The sequence below is a fragment of the Epinephelus fuscoguttatus genome, linkage group LG8 (genome assembly GCF_011397635.1).
Source record: "Epinephelus fuscoguttatus linkage group LG8, E.fuscoguttatus.final_Chr_v1".
Taxonomy (NCBI): domain Eukaryota; kingdom Metazoa; phylum Chordata; class Actinopteri; order Perciformes; family Serranidae; genus Epinephelus; species Epinephelus fuscoguttatus.
The window spans coordinates 45,943,507-45,966,405 of NC_064759.1; the positions used below are offsets into that span (position 1 = coordinate 45,943,507).

At 39.4% G+C, this 22,899-nt stretch overlaps 1 protein-coding gene across 8 annotated transcripts in view; it reads right to left on the reverse strand.

Moving 5' to 3' along the window:
• Nucleotides 1–22,899, reverse strand: part of wdr26a (WD repeat domain 26a) — a 154,707-nt gene that overhangs the window by 75,673 nt on the left and 56,135 nt on the right. For all 8 annotated transcript variants that reach the window (XR_007449789.1, XR_007449790.1, XR_007449788.1 and 5 more), the window contains exons 6-9: nucleotides 15,375–15,531; nucleotides 5,220–5,358; nucleotides 4,969–5,109; nucleotides 2,340–2,459 (exon numbers count right to left, since the gene is read on the reverse strand). Coding sequence is in view for 4 of the 8 variants with exons in the window: in XM_049583154.1 (XP_049439111.1) it covers nucleotides 2,340–2,459; nucleotides 4,969–5,109; nucleotides 5,220–5,358; nucleotides 15,375–15,531 (557 nt within the window). In the remaining 4 variants the exon portion in view is untranslated. The remainder of the gene's footprint in view (nucleotides 1–2,339; nucleotides 2,460–4,968; nucleotides 5,110–5,219; nucleotides 5,359–15,374; nucleotides 15,532–22,899) is intronic.

Below are 22,899 nucleotides of genomic sequence, written 5' to 3' on the forward strand. Positions count from 1 at the left end.
AGTAAGTTTTTCATTGTTCGCGATTTTGTGAATGAAAATTCAATGCAAAAGTGGGCGTGCCTTACATCACACAATTCAGCAGAATTCAGGGAACACTTTGATATAAGGTTTCAAAACATGCAACATGTTATGTGGGAGTTGTGGGCCAAAAATGCTTTTGCATTGAAAATAGCGCCACCTGCAGGTCATGTTTGGTGTGTGAGTTACAGGGGCCAGTCTATACCACCCCTATCAATTTTATTTCCACGAGTGTTATGGTGTTGGCACAGTGCCAAATATTAAATTAGACGGCCACCAGAGCGCCACCTAGTGGCGGATCGGTAAGTCCTTTGTCAGATATCCTCAGGAGGGCATTGACAATAACTATACCAAGTTTCATGTTAATCCACCCAGCCGATGTTGAGATATAAAATACTTCAATTTAAAAAGCGCCACCTTGTGGTCATCACCTGAAATTTTGCACAGAGCCTCAGGGGCTCATGCAGAAGTGGTAACCTAAGTTTCATGTCATTCGGATACACCGATGTGGAGATAAGCAGCACTTCCTGTTTGGAACGAAATCTGCAGGAAGTTGCTATTTAATAACTTGAGTATTGTTTGGAATATCAAAATTCTTTTAATAACTTTTTGTTGGGAGGGTCCACAGATGCTGTGTGCAAAGTTTCATGCCAATCGGTGAAATTGCCTGGGAGGAGTTCAAAAAAGTAGGTTTGCGACATTTTGCGAATTTGCAGAAAAAAACGGAGGCAGAAATGGGCGTGGGCTACACCATAAGATTCAGCAGAATTCACTGAACACGTGGATATAAGGTTTTTGAATGTGCGACAAAGTATATGGGAGTTATGAGCCAAAACGCACTTTCCTTAATAATAGCGCCACCTAGTGGTGGAAATTCCGGAGGACAATAGATTATAAAATTTTTCGCCAGGTGTGACTTATATTCCAAGTTTGCTGAGTTTTGGGGTATGTTCAGGCAGTGAAACATATGATCATTTTGGTGGAAGAAAAAAAAAATTAAAAATAAATAAATAAATAATCAGGAGAAAAACAATAGGGACCTCGCAGGTCTGTGACCTGCTCGGGCCCTAATAATAAACAGCGCGATTACAATAGGGTGCTCACGGATGACTTCGTCGTCACTCAGGCCCTAAATATAAATGATTCAAATTCAGTTTCTGGTGGCACATCTTTCAGCCCATAATAACCACCTCTACTTGTCTCATGTACTTCTTTCAGTTACTACGGCAAAAAGTTATTTTCTTAAAAGTGACCAACTGTAACTTAAAGTGTTATTTGGTCAATTATCTAATTTTTTTATTCAAAGTTGACAATGTTGAGAGGTATTATTATGACAACCTGACATTAACAAACACAACATAGCCTGTCAGACACATGGCATAGCAGGCCTAATTATCAAACAAGATACTGTACAAGTGGGTTCTGACAACGAACTGCTGTCAGGTCAAGGCCCTGATGAGGACAATGAGCATGCAGTTGGCCTGACTGAGACTATTTCTGACAGATTCTGCAGAAATTCTTTGGCTATGCAAACCAACTGTTGCATCAGCTGTTCAGGTGGCTGGTCTCAGACAATCTTGCAGGTGAAGATGCTGGATGTTGAGGTCCTGAGCTGGTGTGGATACACAAGGTTGCCCCTTGTGTACCTTGCAGTTGTGAGGCTGGTCGGATGTACTGACAAATTCACGGAAACAACATTGGAGATGTCTTTTGGTTGTAAAATGAACAGTTCAGGGCCAACAGCTCTGGACATCCCTGCAGTCAGCATCCCAATGGCACTCTCCCTCAAAACTTGGGACATCTGTGCATTGTGTTGTGTGAACACACTGCACATTTTAGAGAGTCCTTTTACTGTGACCATCCCAAGGCACACCTGTGTAGTAATGATGCTGTTTAATCAGCATCTTGATATGTCACACCTGTCAGGTGGATGGATTATCTTGGAAAAGGGATGTTCTCACTAAAACTGATTTTAACAAATTTGTGACCAACATTTGAGTGAAATATATCTTCTCAGTGCATAAATAATCTTTCACATGAACCTGTGAAAAATGGGAACAGAAACAAAAGTTTTGTATTTCATTTATTGTTCAGTATACATACTAGCTCAGATGAAACCCAGATCACACTGGTATGCTACTTCATAAGACAAAAGAGTCTCAGTGTTTAGTTATCTAATGTCATTGTTCTGTGATTTACGTACTATCAGTGCACCTCTATAAATGTAATTTTTTTTCAAAAATAAAAAGTATGGACCATATGTAATGCTCAGAGCCTGTGGGCACTCACAGCATTGTTTGTGTACTGTGAAAGATACTTACACACTGGTAGAACTGGCCTCTCTGGCCACCGGTGACGAAGCGTTTACCATCTGGATTCCAGGCCACGCTGGTCAGACTATCCTCATGAGACTGACTCATCTTTGTTCGTAACTCCCCCGTCTGGACAACAGAAGGGGGCATGACTGAAAAGATCAGTAACTCACCCTACAACACACTGATTTATTTTTCTGTCATGTGACCTTCTAACTGCCTGAAAACCCATTTCTCATTAGTGGTTACAGATCTACCTTCAGGTCTGAGTTGGGTGAAAAAGACTAATGCAGTGAGAATGCAGTATGACTGCATTCACAGAGTCCTGCGCCTTTTTACATGACAGTGACTGGAGCAGTTTTGGTAGGTTTATTATTGTCATTGTACAACACAGGGTTGCACAATAAAATGCAGTTGTAGTCTCCTCATGCTACAAAAGAAAACCAGACCAAATATATTTGTCAGTGAAGATTCTCAGTCATCCAGGTCATGGTAATCGTAAGTGCTATATCGTAGGCAACTGGACTTGCTTGTGTTTCTTGAAGACGTTTCGTCTCTCATCCAAGAAGCTTCTTCAGTTCTAACATCATCATGTATCATGTGAGCTCTTAATTTCAAAATCGTTAACTCTGAGTCGTTAACAACTCTGAAACTATGAGCTCACGTGACCCCTACGACTCTGCAAGGGTTCCCACCCACACAGGGTTTATAGCCTGCAACTTCGTTCCAGTCATTTAGAACTGAAGAAGCTTCTTAGATGAGAGGCGAAATGTCTTCAAGAAACACAAGCAAGTCCAGTTGCCTATGATATAGCACTTACCAGAACAAATAGTAAACTCTTTTTTTATGGTGGAGTGTGGAGGATGAGGTGGAGCCGAGGAGTCTCACAGCCTGAGGAGAGAAGCTGCTCTTTAGTTTGGTGGTATGGCAGCAGAAACTCCTGTATCACTTGTCAAGATGGTAGCAGGGTGAAAGGTTCCTGCGCAGTGTTTCCTCTACGTGATTCTTTTAAGTGTTTGTGTCGGTGCTACAGAAGCTGGAAAGAACAATGTGGGTCAACTAATTAGAGCAAAGAACAGGGGGGTGTCAACTCTGTAGAGTGAGCTGACATTATCAACAGCAAAAAATAGACAGCCGCTCTGCTACCAAGACTGGGAATTCCTTGGACCATGAAGAATGTGTTTGGAGTGGAGTTTGTGATGAGTGTGTGACAGATGGACAGGTTGTGACAGCTGGTGGTCATGGAGGAGTTAACAACCCACTGTTTCTAATTATGAGCAAGAAATGCATTTGACCTAGAGCTGCATGGTTAATTGTAGATAATGAAATAATCCCAATTTCATGTGCTACATTAAGCATTTTGCAATACTTAATACACTATTTGCTATTAGTACATAACTGATATCTATAAAATGCTGCCTTTTCTTGCAGGGACTCTGATCAGCTGTTTACGGTCTGGTCTCAGGAAGTTTGAGTATGCAAAAATAAAAAAAAATAAATAAATAATGCAGAATGGTCCTAGCAGCCTCAATATAGATATGATTGGCCAGTAGCCTGTTCTGATTTATATTCACATCAGAGGTGACAGCAGTGGCCATTCAATTATTTTCATTGTTGTTATATTTGTAGGAGTTTTCTAAATGTGGATCACAATTTAGTCAGAGAGGAAGGAAGCCAATGATCAGCTGACAGTGTGTCAGACATGTTGTAGCTACCCGAGGGAGCAATATGGCTTGGCCAGGCAGGATTTTTGTAGATTTCTACAGCTGAGGAACCATGGTGATGAGACAATAAGTAAAGAAGATCTGGAAAATCGTATTTCTGGATCTGGCAATCTAAATGTGTTTAGCTCAGCATATACAGCTGAGCCAGGTCATAAAACAATATCTAGATTATATAAGGGTCTCTAAGTTTAAAGTCGGGTGACATGTTTTATATATAAGAAAAGTGGGAAAGTCAGGGAAACTTTGAAAATATCAAAGGAGGAGTGGGAAAACTTAAAAAAAAAAACAAGCTATGGAAATCAACCAACTCATTGTCCTGGAGAGAGTTTAACTGGAAAAATATGGTCAGATACTTTATAACACCAGTAATCAAACAGTGTAAGGTGAAGCAGACAGCATGTTGAAGAGGCTGTGGAGAAGAGAGAGCAGCTCATTATCACATGTTTTGGGAATGCCCTGGAAGCCTTCATTTTTGGAGATCAATTAAAGATAGCGTGAAAAAGGTGTTAAATCTGAAGACTGATATTAGTTTTCAGGTCCTATACTTGGGAAAGAGGCCCTGGCCTCTCCAGTATGTACATTTTTAGAATTATGCTGGTTCCCAGCAAAAAAGTGATCATGAAAATATGGTTACATCAAGAACCATCTCCTTTAACTGACTGGTTTAATGTGATGCATGAAATTTTTGTTCGAAAAATAAACCTTTGAACTGAGACTCAGCCTTATTTGAAGAATGTTGGAAAAGGTGGACTGTATTTATTGATGCTTATAGAGCAGATTTTTAGTAAAAGTTGTATTGTAACTTAGTGCTGGCCACTGTACTAAGTGAACCAGTGAACTGGTGTTGATTTCTTGAATGATGAATAACTTTTATTATATCATTATTTTTAATATTAAAAAGAGACATGTTATACCTGTACATTCCAGAGCCACAGCTCAGAGCAGTCATCAGGACCACAGGCTATCAGGTAGACATCATCAGGGCTCCAGGCCAGGTATGAAACACCATAAGCATGACCCTCCAGAGTCTTCACCAACTTCAGCTGGTGGGTTTCCTGTCAACCAACACACAAACCAGTCAGTTATCTGGTTCTTATAACTCTCACATGCCAACTCATTTTTTCTTGTCTGAACTAAAACTGATGCTGAATAAGTGGCTGATTACCATGTCCACGTGCCACACAATGACGGTGGTGTCTTTGGACCCAGTTGCCAGTTTTGTGCCGTTGTTGGAAAACTTGCAAAACCAGACTTCATTGCAGTGTTCAGTGAGAATCTGCTGAGTGTAGCAGGGGAACTGTTTCCTAAAGATTAGGAGCACACATAGGCAGACATCAAGCTTCATCATGCTATCAATACTCTTAATAATATGACAAATTAGTGAAAAAATATCTTACTATTAATTTAAGAACACAGAACTGCAACAAAGTAAGTGGCATAGTTTTATGTGTCAACCTAACAGCTTGCCTTTAAATATTCAGTATAAACTAAACAAAATTATCTCTCATCTCTCACAAAATCAAATCTACCGTAAATTACGCATTTAAACAGTTTGCAGATACAGATACAAAAAATGCACCCTGGAATCTATTTGTATATAGGCCGGGAGCCAGGTCCACCCCTCAGGATGTTTTTGCTACCTTTTTTCACTATTATTTTCAGTTATCCCATACCTTGGGCCATCACAAGTTGATAAGGAGCACCCCCAACTCGGGGCCGTTTGGTCTCAGGGGCCAAAAAACCCCCCTTTTCAGGAAAAGTTTCTGGTGAAATGATGTCATTGCAAATATTAAGGTACTGCAACTGCATAAATGGTCAGAAAAGTCTCAAATTTTGCATGGTGTATCCTGACCCATTGGGGAAACTAGCAGAATAAGATTCTGGGGTTTTCTGCTTTTCTATTTTCAAATATCACCTTCATCACACCCCAAAGACAAAAAAATGTCTGTCCGCCTGACAAATTGTCATCAAAAGTGATTATTTTCAAGCATTTTATTACACATTTCACTGCCTCAGGTGTATATGAAAAACTTCCCAAGTTTATAAGCTTCAATTTAAGCCCAAGATGACCTTTCTATCTGGAAGATTACACCTGCTATGACCAAAGTTCTCCACTGTATCTCAAATCAGAGAAAACAGAACTTTCAAGCATTAACCTTCCAAATGGGATTAAGCTTATTTCTTGCATCTAAATAATAACTCAAATAATATCTTAAACAATAGTTGAGACTTGAGTTATGTACTGTTATACTATCTGGAGTGAATTACATGAAAAGTGAATACTATATGGTATATGCCCCCCCAGGAAGACTGGGGTATCAAGATGCAACATAAAACAACACACTGACCAGGTTACACACATCAACACACTAACCAACCAATACGCTAACCTTGTCACACGTCACAACCCACCTACAGTTATTCAGCAAAGACATCTTGGTGGTAAGTTAATCTTATTTTCTGGCTATAGAAAGAGATTGAGAGCATTATTGATGTCAATGGGCCTACCAATAAGAATTTGTAACTGAAAGGTTAGCTAGCAAGCTATATTTTTCTCCTAACCAGGCAATGAATTGTTGTTTCTTTCTGTTGTCATTCTTTTTTTCAGAATGGTAAAATTTTTTTGAACCTTTTCTTTGAACACATCAAGAGGAACAGATACAAGACAATGTCATCTACCACACCTAAAAGGAAGCTTATGGCATCAAACCAAAAAGTGATCCAGTACAAGGCCACAAGTGAGTTTATCTTTCAGATCTTCATCAAATCACAAGAACTCAAGTCACAAATAAGCATCTCTGACCTAATGACCTAACCCTTGACTCTGACGCCATACTCCATCTTAACAATCGATGGCTTTTTTGCAAAAACCAACAAAGCAAAAGGAATGAACCACATGATCAAAGATGCTGAGAATGCGCAACTTCCTTCTCCAAGCCAATGTGCTCTCATTCAAGATGGAAACTCCTCATTCTACATGTGTGATGTGCCACAGACAATGAAGACTATATCAGAGCGCACCTTCAAAAGCCTACCTGCTGCCACTGAAACGGTATTCAGGACAGACACCTACGTTGACCCTCTGTATTCACCAAAATTAGCCGAGAGGGATCACAGAGGTTGTGGTGAACGTTTTATGGTTAGTGGGCTGAATGTTCATCGACCTGCGGATTGGAATGGTTTTCTCACAAATGATGAAAACAAGAAGGCATTCATTTACTTCTGGATCACTGGAGCTCTCCAGATATGATGGAAGATATCCTCCGAAGGCCTGTCATTTTCATAGAGGCTGGTAAAGCTTTCAAGATAGAATGTAATGCTGGAGTGATGTCAAAAGAACTACTATCTTAGATCTGTTCAAACCATGAAGAAACAGATGTGAGGGTGATTATTTACATGCAGTTTATCCAAAACAAAATGCCTCACATCAGAACAGTCAGAGTCAGAGCAATTGACTGACATTTTCTTCATCCTCCTATATTATGCCAAGTCATCAACCGTCAACATAATCTTCGACATCGGAGATAGACTGATCAACATCAACCAGCTGGCTGAAGATTACTCAAACGAACATATATCAGCTCTCCTGGCCTTGCATGCATTAACTGGTGCTGACTGCACCAGTGCATTTAAAGGCAGAGGGAAGGTGCGACCGATGAAGATTCTGAATCAGAATTCAAAGTTTATTCAGATCTTTGCTGAAGTGGGGAACTCTTGGGAGCTCGATGAACAGATTCTCAGTGGTGTTGAAGAGTTCACGTGTTGCCTCTATGGTTTCAGTCGTCGAATCAAGAAGGTTGATGAGGCAAGAGAGATTAAAGTAAAGAAGATGTGTGGCTCAAGCCTTGAGCTTCGACAGGGTCTCTCCGTTGATCTTTCGACCTTCGCACCTTGCAAGAGGGTCCTCTTACAGCACATGAGAAGAGTCAACTTCCAGGTATGCATCTGGAAGAGGGCACATGAGCACTACCTGGAGATCCCATCCCCTCTTGACCATGGATTTCATATAAACACGGAGACTGGCAAGCTAGAACCACTATGGTTTGAGGGGGACGTCATCCCCAAAGCCCTCGTTGATGTCTTGGCAGAAGAGGAAACAGATGAGGATGACTTGGCTGATGAAATCCATACAATTATGGATGATGATGAGGAAGAAGAGGAAAATGATGATTAAAATCCAGTTCTATCCACATAGTTCCATCACCAGCTAATGTATCGATTGTACAGATTCCTCACATAGCCCACTAGGATGATTTCATAAACACGTTGAGGACGCATCCTGGATCAGAAAAATGCTATCAGTGTAGCTAGAGCATATATCTCAGACAACCACTGCCACACCGAGAAAGTAATATAGGAGACAGCATAAATAAATATTTATAAACAAATCTTCTGAGACATATTCTACAACAAATAATATAAAACACTAATATGACCAGAGGTCAGAGTACAATACATGAGCAGTGAAAAGATCTAAGACCCAAAGAAATGTATTCTATATTATGTTTGAGATGTATTTTAGCTTCTCCATTTGGCTATATTGAATGTTTATCTTGGCTGTTGGTTAGTAGCCTCTATTGATGGTTGGCTTCTTGATAATTAGTGATGACTGCACACTAGAGTCATCTTTATTCCTTGTGTTGCCTGGACTTTCTTCTTTAATAAATCTCATATTTGTTTCCCTGGCTTTGTGTGACTGTCCGTCTGTTTTTTTGTTTGTTTGTTTATTTAGGATCCACCATTAGCTGCAGCATAGCTTTATGTTGCACCCTGATACCCCGGTCTACCTAGGGGTGTAACGTATACTGTAGTATTCACTTTTCATGTAATTCGCTTCAGATAGTATAACAGTACATACCTCAATTCTCAAATCTTGTTTAAGATGTTGTTTAGATGCAAGAAATAAGCCTAATCCCATTTGGAAGGTTAATGCTTGAAAGTTGTTTTCTCCGATTTGAGATACAGTGGAGAACTTTGGTCATAGCAGGTGTAATCTTCCAGATAGAAAGGTCATCTTGGGCTTAAATTGAAGCTTATAAACTTGGGAAGTTTTTCATATACACCTGAGGCAGTGAAATGTGTAATAAAATGCTTGAAAATAATCACTTTTGATGACAATTTGTCAGGCGGACAGACATTTTTTTGTCTTTTGGGGTATGATGAGGGTGATATTTGAAAATAGAAAGGCAGAAAGCCCCAGAATCTTATTCTGCTAGTTTCCCCAATGGGTCAGGATACACCATGCAAAATTTGAGACTTTTCTGACCATTTATGCAGTTGCAGTACCTTAATATTTGCAATGACATCATTTCACCAGAAACTTTTCCCAAAAAGGGGGTTTTTTGGCCCCTGAGACCAAACGGCCCCGAGTTGGGGGTGCTCCTTATCAATTTGTGATGGCCCACGGTATGGGATAACTGAAAATAATAGTGAAAAAAAGGTAGCAAAAAACATCCTGAGGGGTGGACCTGGCTCCCGGCCTAATATAAATCAACAGGCAATTTCTCTTTTAGCAAAATCCTAAATGATTGAGTTGTTTTTGTCCAATCTGGACCTTTATGCTCTACCATTTCTCCTCTAATCATCATGCTGTAACCTGGGACAGGCTGTTGTGCTGCTATAACTACTGCACATTCACACATATACAGTTTTTTGTCGAGCTGTGAGTGTTATATAGGTTCACATTGTCAAAGGTTTATGACAAAATCACTTGACGACACCAACCCCCTTGTGCGCACAGTGAGAAAGAAGAGGGACGCTGTGCTACTGACAGATGAGCTACTGAATGAGATCCCTCTGAGCGATTAGTCGCTAAAAGAGTCTGAGGAGTCCGGGGCTGTTCATAAAATATTCAGGATGTCACAGTTTATTTCACACTACTGAAGGTGCTCCTATTTTGGAGACCACCGCCGAGTCAGTAATAATTTCGCTTTCAGCCATGCTTGTTGTTGCTGTGGGTAACAGTATGACGTCAATATGTCAACAAGTCAAAATATTGCAGTTATCATGATATGAATTTCTCATATCATATCAAAAATCACGCCAGTATTATCATGAACTAGGGCTGTCAATCTTTCCCCAAAATCAGATTCGAATTTTTAATGTTTTTAATGTTAAAAATTTGAATAATATTCAAATTTTTCCTTGGTATAGGCTATAGCCTAGGCCTACCACCGCATTTTTATATTTTTTGTGTTATAATGACGTTATTTTAATATTTTGCATGACATGCAAAAGTGAGCAGCGCTGCGCTGACAAGCCGGAGACGTGTTGCTCCTCCTCACTTCAAGTCACTGTCATTAACTTTTAACCTGCAAAGGCGGCAGTGCTGCAACATTGTAGGAATTTATGAAAGCCCTTGTGAACATTTCAATAGTTACACATTAAAACAATATTTATTTGCAATTACTCTATTGAACGACCCCGAAGCATGAGCAAACGGGCTGTGTCACTTCGGATCAAAGAGATGCACCCTGTCACTGTCAGCACAGGGCTGACAGGGCACCCTCCGCTGAGAAGAGAGAGAGGAGATGGATTGTAGCTCTGTTTGTAAACGGGGCTTCTCTGACAGTCATGTATTTCCCCAAAAAACATCTCTTCATACACGGTAGAGTGCCGTTTTTTTGTTTGGTTTTTTTTTTTCAAAATCGCCTTGATATCTAGCAAATCGCCTGGCAACCCTCCAATCGGCAATATACGATTTGATCGCTGATCGTGCCAGGCCTATTTGCGTCGTACCGGAAGTCAAATATTTGAACCTTAGTTTCCAACTTCGAATATGCTTATTTTTACAATAATTCAAATTGTTTTCAAATAGCGAAGTTCGTTCTGACAGCCCTATCATGAACGATATGATACTGCACACCTCTAACGTGTATACCACTTTCTGAGCATAAATTGGGATTTATAAGGAAAATTTGAGGAGGAAATGCGTGTAAATTTAGGAAAACTGATCCATGCATACGCACATTTTGGAGATAGGGGAAACTGGCGACACAGATGGTGAGCTGGTGAACTGAAGCCAGACTACTGAAATTAAATGTGAGGAATCATTATATGTATAATGACACATTTGAATTCATGTCATGTTTCTTACAGATCCACTAAATAAATATTTAAATACAGCAGTATTACTTGTGCTTTATAGAGATTTTTGTGTCTTTTTGTTGCAATCATATAAAACTGTTTTGAGAGCATATTTCTTGAACTGCAATCAAAAATCAAGTTTGTAAGTACAAACGTGTGATCATTTTGCTTATAAATGAGTACTCTTTGCTTGCAAGTTAAAAAGTTTTGCTTGCAAATCAGTCCTCTTTGCTTGCAAGTTAAAAACTTTTGCTTGCAGATCAGTCCTCTTTGCTTGCGAGTTAAAAACTTTTGCTTGCAGATCAGTCCTCTTTGCTTGCAAGTTAGAGGCCCAATCCCAAACTCCCCCTCCGTTTGCGCAGTCACGCGGAGCTCTGCCATATTAAGGGCCGTCCCAAACCAATTATCGCTGAATGCGAGTGGACTGCTCAGCCCTTAGATAGCAAGTGTGCATTAGTGCAGGCTTCTGACGAGCCCAGCAGGAAGTGCAATATCACAATGGAGGAAACAACGTACAAATGTAAGAGTTCCGTCTCTCTACTTTGTAAAATATTTTAGATCAAACACACACATTTGTTTCCTCACACTGACTTTACAGTCTCAAACAAACTCACAGAATGTTTGGTGTCAAAAGATGAAAACCTACATGTCCATATGCTTAAATAAACTATTTAAAACTGTCTAAAAAATTCCTCATCCCATTCTCATGATTTTTAAAAAATATATAATTATGTGTTCACAGGGACAGAAGAAAAAACAAAGCAGTCAATCAATCTACGGATTAAAAATGAGTCTCTTTACTAAAAAGAGGAATGCAGCAAAGCAGGGATGGAGGTAAGATTGCCTAGATTAATTAATAAAGTTCATCTGTGAATGTGTAAACTGTGTCTAGAAAATATAAACAAGTTAATTACTTTGATTACACTGCACTGTATCTCTTATATGACTTTAAGTTTTTTTTTTTAATTTAACTCATTTTAATTAATATTTAAATGTTTTTTTTTAATAGCCTGTTGCTCTATTTTGCTTTCACAAAGCATCTGTCGGTATCCATGGTTACATCTGTTTCCTTCTTCCGGTAAAGTGGCAAGGGCGTCCCATGGTTTGGCTTCTCTTTCATACACTTTCCCTTAATCAGGAGTGCCCGCCGTAGCTGCGAGTGTAACTTGATTTGGAATGACACTCGGTAGTAAAGTGGTAGTGGGTAGGGAGTGGTTTGGGATTGGGCCAGAGTTTTGCTTGTAAGTTCAACTGCACTTAATGGGTGGGGCCTACGCTGATGGATGAGAGAAGAGTTTCTATTGGTGGGTTTGACGTGGCTACATACTGAGCGGGCTGCACCCACGATTCCCTTTCTCTCACTGGAAATACTCGACAGTCTGCATTACTGCTACACCCCAGGGCATTGACTGTACTGACTATTACGCCGTAGAATAGTTCTGCCCTGGCTAAACAAAAGCAATCTACACGCACCAGTTCAAATAAAACATTCTTGCTATTATTAGGCCAAGTCCACACGGACCCGTGTACTTCTGAAACTGTGTATTCTTCTATGCAATTTGGCTGTTTGGCCACACGCAACTGCACTTTTGGGCCCCTGAAACCGCGTTTCTTTGAAACCGGAATCCAGGGTGAAGTTTTTGGAAGACTCCGGTGCCAGCGGTTACGTGTAGATAGGATAACTAATTCTGCACTATGCACTTAGCCCATATGTGAATGTTTATCGTTGCTATGGCAACAAGTGACAGCTGACGTTAGTGTCAGTTAGCTTAGCTCAATCGTCCGACAAACAATAACCCATAAAATTATAATTCAACATATTTAAACAAAATCAACAACAGCTACCAACAGTTACAGCCCTTACAACCTTATCCAATGTAATGTCAGATTGTCAAAATGAAAGTAACAACAGCTTAAATCCCTGAGGAACTACGCTAGCATTAGTGACGGTTGCATTCACTCGTATGCAGTTACCTTACGTTACAGTTCCCTCAAACAATATCACGAAGCACAATACAAACCAACTATATAAACAAATTATCTATTAAGGGTACACTCCTAAAATCTGAAGGTGCTTAGGTGACATTTACCCTTAACTCAAATCAGCTAGGCTTTAAATTGAATGGAGGTATCTGTATGGTATTTGTAAAGATACAAAATCGATATCATATGCAGAAAATAATGTCACAATTGAGTGGGCAGATACACTTAATACCCCATAAGTCACACTAACTTTATTTGTGAGCGTGCTATCTGCTGTCTTTGGGTGGCATATCCAGTTGCTCGACCTAACAACCAACGAAGGAGGCTGCTCCTGTTGCTAGCTACTCCAACTACACTACCACAAAAGCAGTGACGGGCCTGCCAGTGGAGGTTCTGGATCCGGCCAGGTCGGATGTCCATTGGCAGGCCCATTGCTGCTTTCGTGGTAGTGTAGATTGTCATTCAGGCGCCTCTGCTGTTGAACTGGGTCGCGCTATTTTTGTGGATCGGGTTGTTTTTATTTTCTGCACTTTCCTATTCTGGTATTGACTCTGACTTCTGATTGGTTAAAATGGCCTTTCCATTAGAAGTTACATTGCCACCTACTGCTTTGGCATGTGTATTACATCACTTGGTAGCGGGTTTTGCAGTTTCGTGTGGATATCATATTTTTTTTTATCACACCACTCGTGTGGACGAATTTTTTGGAAACCACAGCCCGAAAAAATTCAGTTTCAGAATTGATTTTCGCCACAGCTCCCACACTGAATTCCCCGTGAACTACAGAACTCCCATGTTGCTTTGCAAGCGTACTCGGCTGATGAGTAGAATTTAAGAACCAAGCTAAATGACATGATGTTGCACACTCTTGTGCAGTAGGTGGCAGTATGCACTTTTAAATTGTTTGCAATCCGCCAACCGAGAGAAGAAGAAAAAAAAAATGCTTTGCAAGCTGTCCTTCCGATTTAGACTGGCCAATAGAGACGTGTCTTACAGCTTTCAGTTTAGGCCCCGCCCACCAGGTTCAACTTTTTACTCACAAAACTTTTTGACTTGCAAACGAAAAAAAATGACTCGCAAACAAAACTTTAGGATTTGCAAACAAAACTTTTGGATTTGGATCAATCATTTTTTACTTGCAATAAAACATTTTTTGATTGCAATATTAATACTTTTGCTCTCAAATCTTTTTTTTGATTGCAAAACCTACTCTGTTTGATTGAATAACAAAGAAACAAATGTAGCTCTATAGTGCTTGGGCTAGTGAGCCATAACTTTTCCATAGGCACCTTTTGATCGTAAAATATAAGTCAACTCAAATCCTAAATGAAATCTCGCTCAATATTTAATTTCCTCCACCTGACATACAAACAGCAACATTTCCGTGTCAACAAAATTCCTTTTCTTTTCTTCCATTTGGTTGTTGCCATTAATCACCTTGAGGAACCACTGACCAGCCGGCTCATGTGTATTAGGGCTGCAACAATTAGTCGACTAATCGGTTTGAGTAATTTTTCATAGAAAAGTATTATAAAAGTACCCCAAAATACTGTTATTGCAGCTCCTTACGTTCAAATATTGGCAGCTTTACACACTCTCCCTTGACGGTGAATTAAAACCCTTTGGCGTGATGACAAAACAAGACATCAGATGACATAATTTTGGGGTTTGGGAGAGACAGACTGACATTTAACAACATTTTAACACATTTTTTGGTAAAATGATTAGTCGACCAATCGAAAAAATAATCGACAGATTAGTCGACAATGAAAATAATCGTCAGTTGCAGCCCTAATGTCTATGCATCAACATTCATGTGGTGCTTTGCATTAACCATTTATGGTTGAATGTGGGCACGTAACGTTCGCGTTCACATGCATCCATCGTCTGAAACGTTGGTTGTGCACGTCCTCAGAAATTAAAGCAATGTGTTCGCAAGATGTCCGCAATACTCACATGAATGGTCAGGGCACTGTTGGTAGAATGAGAACCCACCACCACTTTTTCTGCTGTGATCCATGCTCATCTCAGAATGAACAATACAGTGACCTCCTCGAGTATTGCCAGGTTTATTGTTTACATCATGCGAATCTGCATGTTCTATATGGTCTAAGTTCTCTGGTGTGCTGTCTCGTGGAATCCCCGGTAACACACATAGTATATAAGCAAATAGGTGAACAATTCTGTTCATGGCAGGGGCTGGTTGTCTACACAAACGCATGGTTAAAACCAAGTATGTCTCCGGCCTTACCTGCTGCAGGCGTGGTCCAGCAGCAGAGACACAGAGTCCAGTCCACTGTCCAATTTGGTGTTGTGGTAGAGGCAGCGCTCCCTTTGCAGCTCAACTGCCTGCTTCAGAAGAGTCTGCAGGCGGCGAGGAGGCAGCATCACTGATGGAGGCAGGTATGCTGCATACAAACACAGAAAGATTCTAATTAGTTCAAAACACAGTGACCAACTCCATTAAAAAAATGTATGGAATCATCTAGAACACAAATTGTTACACACACCAAGTAGCAGAAGCTGGGCTTCTACCTCTGCAGGCTGAATGCAGGTGAGCATGTGGATTAATATAATATAATATAATATAATCTGATATTTTTCTTTAGTGTATAGTGAATTGAAAATAAGAACTGTTTGGGCGTTGGTGGGTCCGTGTATCATTCGTTCATTCCATTTTCAATTTAAAATCAAAAATCAAAAAATGAAAAAAAAAAACGGTTTGTTTTTTCATTATTTGTTTAATAATCACATTCAAAAATACAAAAAACGGTTTGTTTTTCTTATTTTTGATTTTATGAGATCAGGAAACGAAAGGGGGTCGGAACTACTGTAACCAGCTGCCACTCGGGTGGTGGCAGTGACTATATCCCATATCTTTATTATAATGTGTAAATATTGTAAATTACGAGTATTACACTAAGCAAGGAGATGTTACAACAGTGCACACGGTATATATTTTGATCTATTTCATACTTCAGATTTATATTGTTATTAATATAATTAATTATATTAATTGGTGACAGAAAAGAACGAATTTCATTCTGCAGGGAAACGCGTGTCCTTACTGTGCATATTGAATCTTGAATCTATGTTTTATGAAGACCCTGCGTGCATTCAGAACTGTGGCACAAGTTATGCACCGAAATCTGGCGGAAGAAAAATAATAATAAGACGAAAAATAGGCTGTGTGTGACTTGTGCGCTGATGAAGTGGTGGGTGATCGATGTGCCTGACATCGATTGATTTAGTTTCAGCACCGTGGTAGTTCTTTTCTGTCACCAGTTAATGCCTAACAATATAAATCTGAAGTATAAAACAGATCAAAATATATGGTGCGCACTGCTGTAACATCTCCTTGCTTAGTGTAGGCCTAATATTAATGTGCCTGCCGCGGCTGGATCTGTGAGTGTTTGGTGGCTAAGAAGAGTGTTAAGAGTGGGTCAGCTCAATCTTACAACTCCTTCTTAGTGAAAGATCCTCTTTAGCTAAGAGCGATCTGGGAAACGTGGCCATTATGTCAACATACAGGAAAAATGTGTCCAGAGTTGACATGACATTTACCGGGAGAGCTAGAGCCATTTGACCAAAGCTGACGTTATTACTGCTGTAGCATGATGTTATTAGGCTAAATACAACATTTCTAACAGTGTCTGAGCTGATTTATTGACACAGCATGCTTGTAGGCTGCTGTAACGTTAGGTTTACAGAGGAAGTAACAGGAAATAACGGGATGTGACTTAATCGGGTGAAAATATCGTTAGTGAAACAGAAACAAGCGTTAGTTAGGGGACAAGAGCCAAGAGTCACAAAGACTCACATATGCTAAAAGTTACTTACAACCAGTGTATTTAGGCTACTATATGTGTCCAGTTCCTTCCCCTGTGGAACAAGTAACGTGACCACTAACTTGTCCCCAAACGAACGCATGTTTCTGTTAGGCCTATGTGTTTCACTAACGTTCTTTATGTATTATGAAGAATGTCAGACTGGCCAATCAGTGGTAGAGTTGGGCCCAGAGTCACAAACAGCGCATTTCAACTGATACAGAACCGGCACATTGCCGGTTCCCGAACCTAATTAAGTAGGCTACTTACAATGGCATTAAAGACAATCTGACATTCTGTTTGTTGTTGTTTATTTCCTTAAAAACTACGACTTTATTCTCGTAATATTATGACTTTTTCTGTTATGACTTTATTCTCGAAATATTACTACTTTAATCTCATAATAATTCAACTTTATTCTTGTAATATTATGACTTTTTCTCAGTTAGGACTTTATTCTTGAAATATTTATAATATATAACAATTTTTTTCTCATAATATTTTGACTTTATTCTTGAAATCTCCAAAAAAAATTTTTCTTCAATGTGGCCCTAATACTCCATCGTACCCTAATACTCCATTGTAATTTACAATATATACACATTATAATAAAGATATGGGATATAGTCACTGCCACCACCCGAGTGGCAGCTGGTTACAGTAGTTCCGACCCCCCTTCGTGGATGTGCAGTATGTGGTTCTGAGCGAAACAGTGGCCAATATGGCAACTTTCCTGATCTAATAATTATGAGATCTTTTCTGGTAATTACCGTATTTTCCGCACTATAAGGCGCATCGGATTATAAGGCGCACCTTCAATGAATGGCCTATTTTAAAACTGTTTTCATATATAGGGCGCACCGCATTATAAGGCGCATAGAATAGAAAGTACTGTAGTGGCTGGGGTTGTGTTATGCATCCTCTAGATGGAGCTGTGCTAAAGGGAATGTCAGCAAAACAGTCAGATAAGTCAGTCAGTTAAACTTTATGAATAGAATACAAACCAACGTTCTGACAACTCCGTTCACTCCCAAAACAAGTTAGTGCATTCACAATACGGTACCGTGCGTACCGGTAGTGGTGTGGGACTGGAATTCCCCTTTACCGTTTTTACCGCTGTTACTTCGGCGACGCCCCCTGACTACGGTAGCCATAATTAACCAATATTGATCCATATATAAGGCGCATCGGATTATAAGGCGCACTGTCGGTTTTTGAGAAAATTAAAGGCTTTTAGGTGCGCCTTATAGTGCGGAAAATACGGTACAAGATCTTTATCTCGTAATTACGAGATAAGGTGTCTATTTTTTTATCCAGTGAATGCAATGCGCTTCCGTAGCAAACAGTTCCGGGTCACGCAAGTTGGATCAAATGAAAAATCAAAATCAAATTTTAATCGTGGGTCCGGGTAACATTGGAAAATTTGTGATTCATTCGTAATTCAAAAACCAAAAACGGTAAATCTGTTATTTGATTCAAAACAAAAAAACAAGGGTACCCAAGAAAATCATTTTTGGTGTCAAAATCAAATGACGAAAAACCAATCAAACCCGGCCCGTTTTTGTTTTTTGCCGATTCGTTTTACCGTTATTCCTTTTTGGATTGAATATTGAACAGGTCTGCGGACATTCAGCCAATTCGTTTTTGCGTTTGAAACCAAAAACAGAAGTCACGTGGTTTTTTCCTTTTTTCATTTTAAACCAAAAACGAAAAACGAAATCACGTGATCTATTCCTTTTTTGTTTCCAAACGAAAAACCAGAAAACCAATTTTGGTTTTTGCAAATTCCTTTTTTCATTTCTCATTTGGGACAGACAGTAGCGCAGTGGGCAGACAGGAAGCGTGAAGTGTAAAAACGTCAAAATAAAATCCAAGAGGGTAGAATCATATATATATATATATATATATATATATATATATATATATATATATATATAGTCTCCACTCCACTATATATATATATATATATATATATATATAGTCTCGACTCCACTTGGGGACACATTTAAAGTTTTTGCAATTTTCCGGACTGACTGACCTTCATTTCTTAAAGTAATGATGGCCACTCGTTTTTTCTTTAGTTAGCTGATTGGTTCTTGCCATAATATGAATTTTAACAGTTGTCCAATAGGGCTGTCGGCTGTGTATTAACCTGACTTCTGAACAGAAAAATGATGAATTCGCACACCAAAATGAGCTCCCGTGCATTTTAATAGCGTGACGTTTCGAGCTCTACGCTCTTCCTCAGACTGCTGAATATTATTGTGGAGTCGCCATCTTAAATACCCATAATGCACAGGTTACACCACGTGGTACAGCAGGTAAACATTTCTGCCGGTTTGTTTGAGAGGGTCACCTAATACATGCGATTCAGTGCAAATACATGATATACAAAAGAATAATATGAAAAATAACATGAAAAAATTATTATTATAAGAAGTATCTATGTATGCACGTGAAGCTGCAATAGCCTGCCACATAAATATCAGAAGATACAATATATGAGCCAGGTCATCGCAGCTCCACATGGATATAATCAAATACACAACATGTCGCATATCCATCCAAAAACCATAGCCGTGATGTAACAAATACATATAATGATACACATATAATGATACACATATATACACATACATACACCCATATACTCATGATACACTATATATATATATATAATAATTATAAAGTATGTGTACCTCACATACATGAGTACTCCATAATAGGACTCAGGCACTTAGGCCATCATACTGTACTACCTATAAGAGGCGCCTCTCTTTAACTGACTGCTCAGTCCTGTCAAAGGTATATAACACCAGAAAATCACAGTATAATAAGATAAGAACATTATATAATAACAAAGTATAATAACAAAGACATGATAACAATCAAGGATTCAGGACCTGAATGAAAATGTGTATTTAAAGAAAATGTGTATTTAAAGAAAAGGACGAATATCAAAGTCTTCATTAAGGCCTTTAGGGGCCAATGTGCCCAATGTATGTATCCAAAATGCTTCACGTTTCAATAATAAAGAGTTAATATCACCCCCTCTCCGTGGACATTTCAATGTTTCAATACCCACATATCTGAGGGTAGAAATGTTGTGTCTTGCTGCAGAGAAATGTACCGCCACTGGGCTCGAGGTAACTTCATTCCTAATGGTGCTGCGATGTTCGGCTATTCTAGTCTTTAAAGCTCTGGTGGTCTTGCCGATGTATGCTAGTCCACATGGACATTTTAACATGTAAATGACATTGGTTGTGGAACATGTAATAATACCTTTAACGTTATATTTTTTACCTGTATGTGGGTGGTTGAAAGAAACAGTTTTTTGTGTAAAGTGGCATTGTTGGCAGCGACCACAAGGGTAATTCCCAGAAGCTATTGAGCCCAGGAAATGTGAGGGGGGAGGAGGAGGAGGGAGATCAGCTCTCACCAGCATGTTGCGCAGATTGGGAGGTCTTTTATAGACCACCCTAGGAGGTTTGATAAAAATGTCCTTCAGGGTTGGGTCTGAGTCAATAATGTGCCAATGTTGTTTAATTGTCTTGGTGATATCCTTGGCAACAGGTGAGTATTGTATGGCACAGATCACCCCCTGTTCGGTCTGCCTTGGTCTGGTGTTGGTGAGGCATTCCGTTTGAGACATGTTGCTAAAACGTGACACAGCCTCCTGGATCCAAGGCTCCTTATATCCTCTTTTTCTGAAACGGTTCATCAGTTCATTAGATTGTACAATAAAAGCCTCATCGGAGCTGCAAATCCGCCTGATTCTATTGAACTGTGAGATCGGGAGGCTTTTCTTAAGAGATGTTGGATGATATGAGTCACCATGAAGCAAAGAGTTTTTGTCGGTGGGTTTACGATATAAGTCAGTTTTCAGGTGGTCCTCTTCTTTTATCACCATTATGTCCAAGAAGTTCATTTTAGTCTTATCAACCGACATGGTAACGTGGTATTGACATGGTATTGAAACGTGAAGCATTTTGGATACATACATTGGGCACATTGGCCCCTAAAGGCCTTAATGAAGACTTTGATATTCGTCCTTTTCTTTAAATACACATTTTCTTTAAATACACATTTTCATTCAGGTCCTGAATCCTTGATTGTTATCATGTCTTTGTTATTATACTTTGTTATTATATAATGTTCTTATCTTATTATACTGTGATTTTCTGGTGTTATATACCTTTGACAGGACTGAGCAGTCAGTTAAAGAGAGGCGCCTCTTATAGGTAGTACAGTATGATGGCCTAAGTGCCTGAGTCCTATTATGGAGTACTCATCTATGTGAGGTACACATACTTTATAATTATTATATATATATATAGTGTATCATGAGTATATGGGTGTATGTATGTGTATATATGTGTATCATTATATGTGTATCATTATATGTATTTGTTACATCACGGCTATGGTTTTGGATGGATATGACATGTTGTGTATTTGATTATATCCATGTGGAGCTGCGATGACCTGGCTCATATATTGTATCTTCTGATATTTATGTGGCAGGCTATTGCAGCTTCACGTGCATACATAGATACTTCTTATAATAATAATTTTTTCATGTTATTTTTCATATTATTCTTTTGTATATCATGTATTTGCACTGAATCGCATGTATTAGGTGACCCTCTCAAACAAACCGGCAGAAATGTTTACCTGCTGTACCACGTGGTGTAACCTGTGCATTATGGGTATTTAAGATGGCGACTCCACAATAATATTCAGCAGTCTGAGGAAGAGCGTAGAGCTCGAAACGTCACGCTATTAAAATGCACGGGAGCTCATTTTGGTGTGCGGATTCATCATTTTTCTGTTCATTGTTGATTTTTTTGGATCCAGCACCCAACCCAAATGGGCTTTTGGGGATGTGCGCGTCCTTTCTTCTGTTTTTGTTAACCTGACTTCTGCACAACACAACTGATGGTCCCAACCCCATTGATAAAGCAAGAAATTCCACAAATTAACCCTGATAAGGCACACCTGTGAAGTGGAAACCATTTCAGGTGACTACCTCTTGAAGCTCATGGAGAGAATGCCAAGAGTGTGCAAAGCAGTAATCAGAGCAAAGGGTGGCTATTTTGAAGAAACTAGAATATAAAACATGTTTTCAGTTATTTCACCTTTTTTTGTTAAGTACATAACTCCACATGTGTTCATTCATAGTTTTGATGCCTTCAGTGAGAATCTACAATGTAAATAGTCATGAAAATAAAGAAAACGCATTGAATGAGAAGGTGTGTCCAAACTTTTGGCCTGTACTGTATATAAGGAGCAGGTCTTTGTTTATGGAGGTCACCATGTTATACCGTCATGTTTCTACAGTAGCCAAACACTTTCTCCAGATAGGGCCATTCACGTTTTTCTGTCAGCCGCCATAGTAAGAAGCTCAACTGCAATGAGCAGTGCTGGAGTTACACTGGTCCAGAACATAAAACTCCTCTATTCAGTGTTTCAATTAGTTTAAATTGCCTGGTCCATTTGTTTTGGAGAGGAAGAGACCTCTGCTGATCATTTGGCTCATGGTAAAAACCCGCTGAATGTTTGGATTAGGACATGGTAAGTAAAAAATAACTTATGAGAAAAAAGGGGTGAGCTCTCAGTGGCATGTTGTGAGTGATACATGAAACTGCTTTATTCAGTGATTTTAGCGGTTTTGTGCACCTGGTCAGTTTGTTTTGGAGAGGAAGAGACCCCTGTGGATAATGCGGCTCCTTAAAAAATACTTTCTGAACAACGAACACTGATGGAATTTCAACTGGGAGAAGTTTCAGATGGTTGCCATCCTCACTGCTAGATGCCATCAACTCCCCCTCAATCTTAAACACCTAACCCTGAAAATTTGCAAATGACTACATGATGTTTTAATTGTGGCTAAAGACTTCAATCCTATTTATAATATTGTATACCAAGATCATAATGGCCAAGATAAAC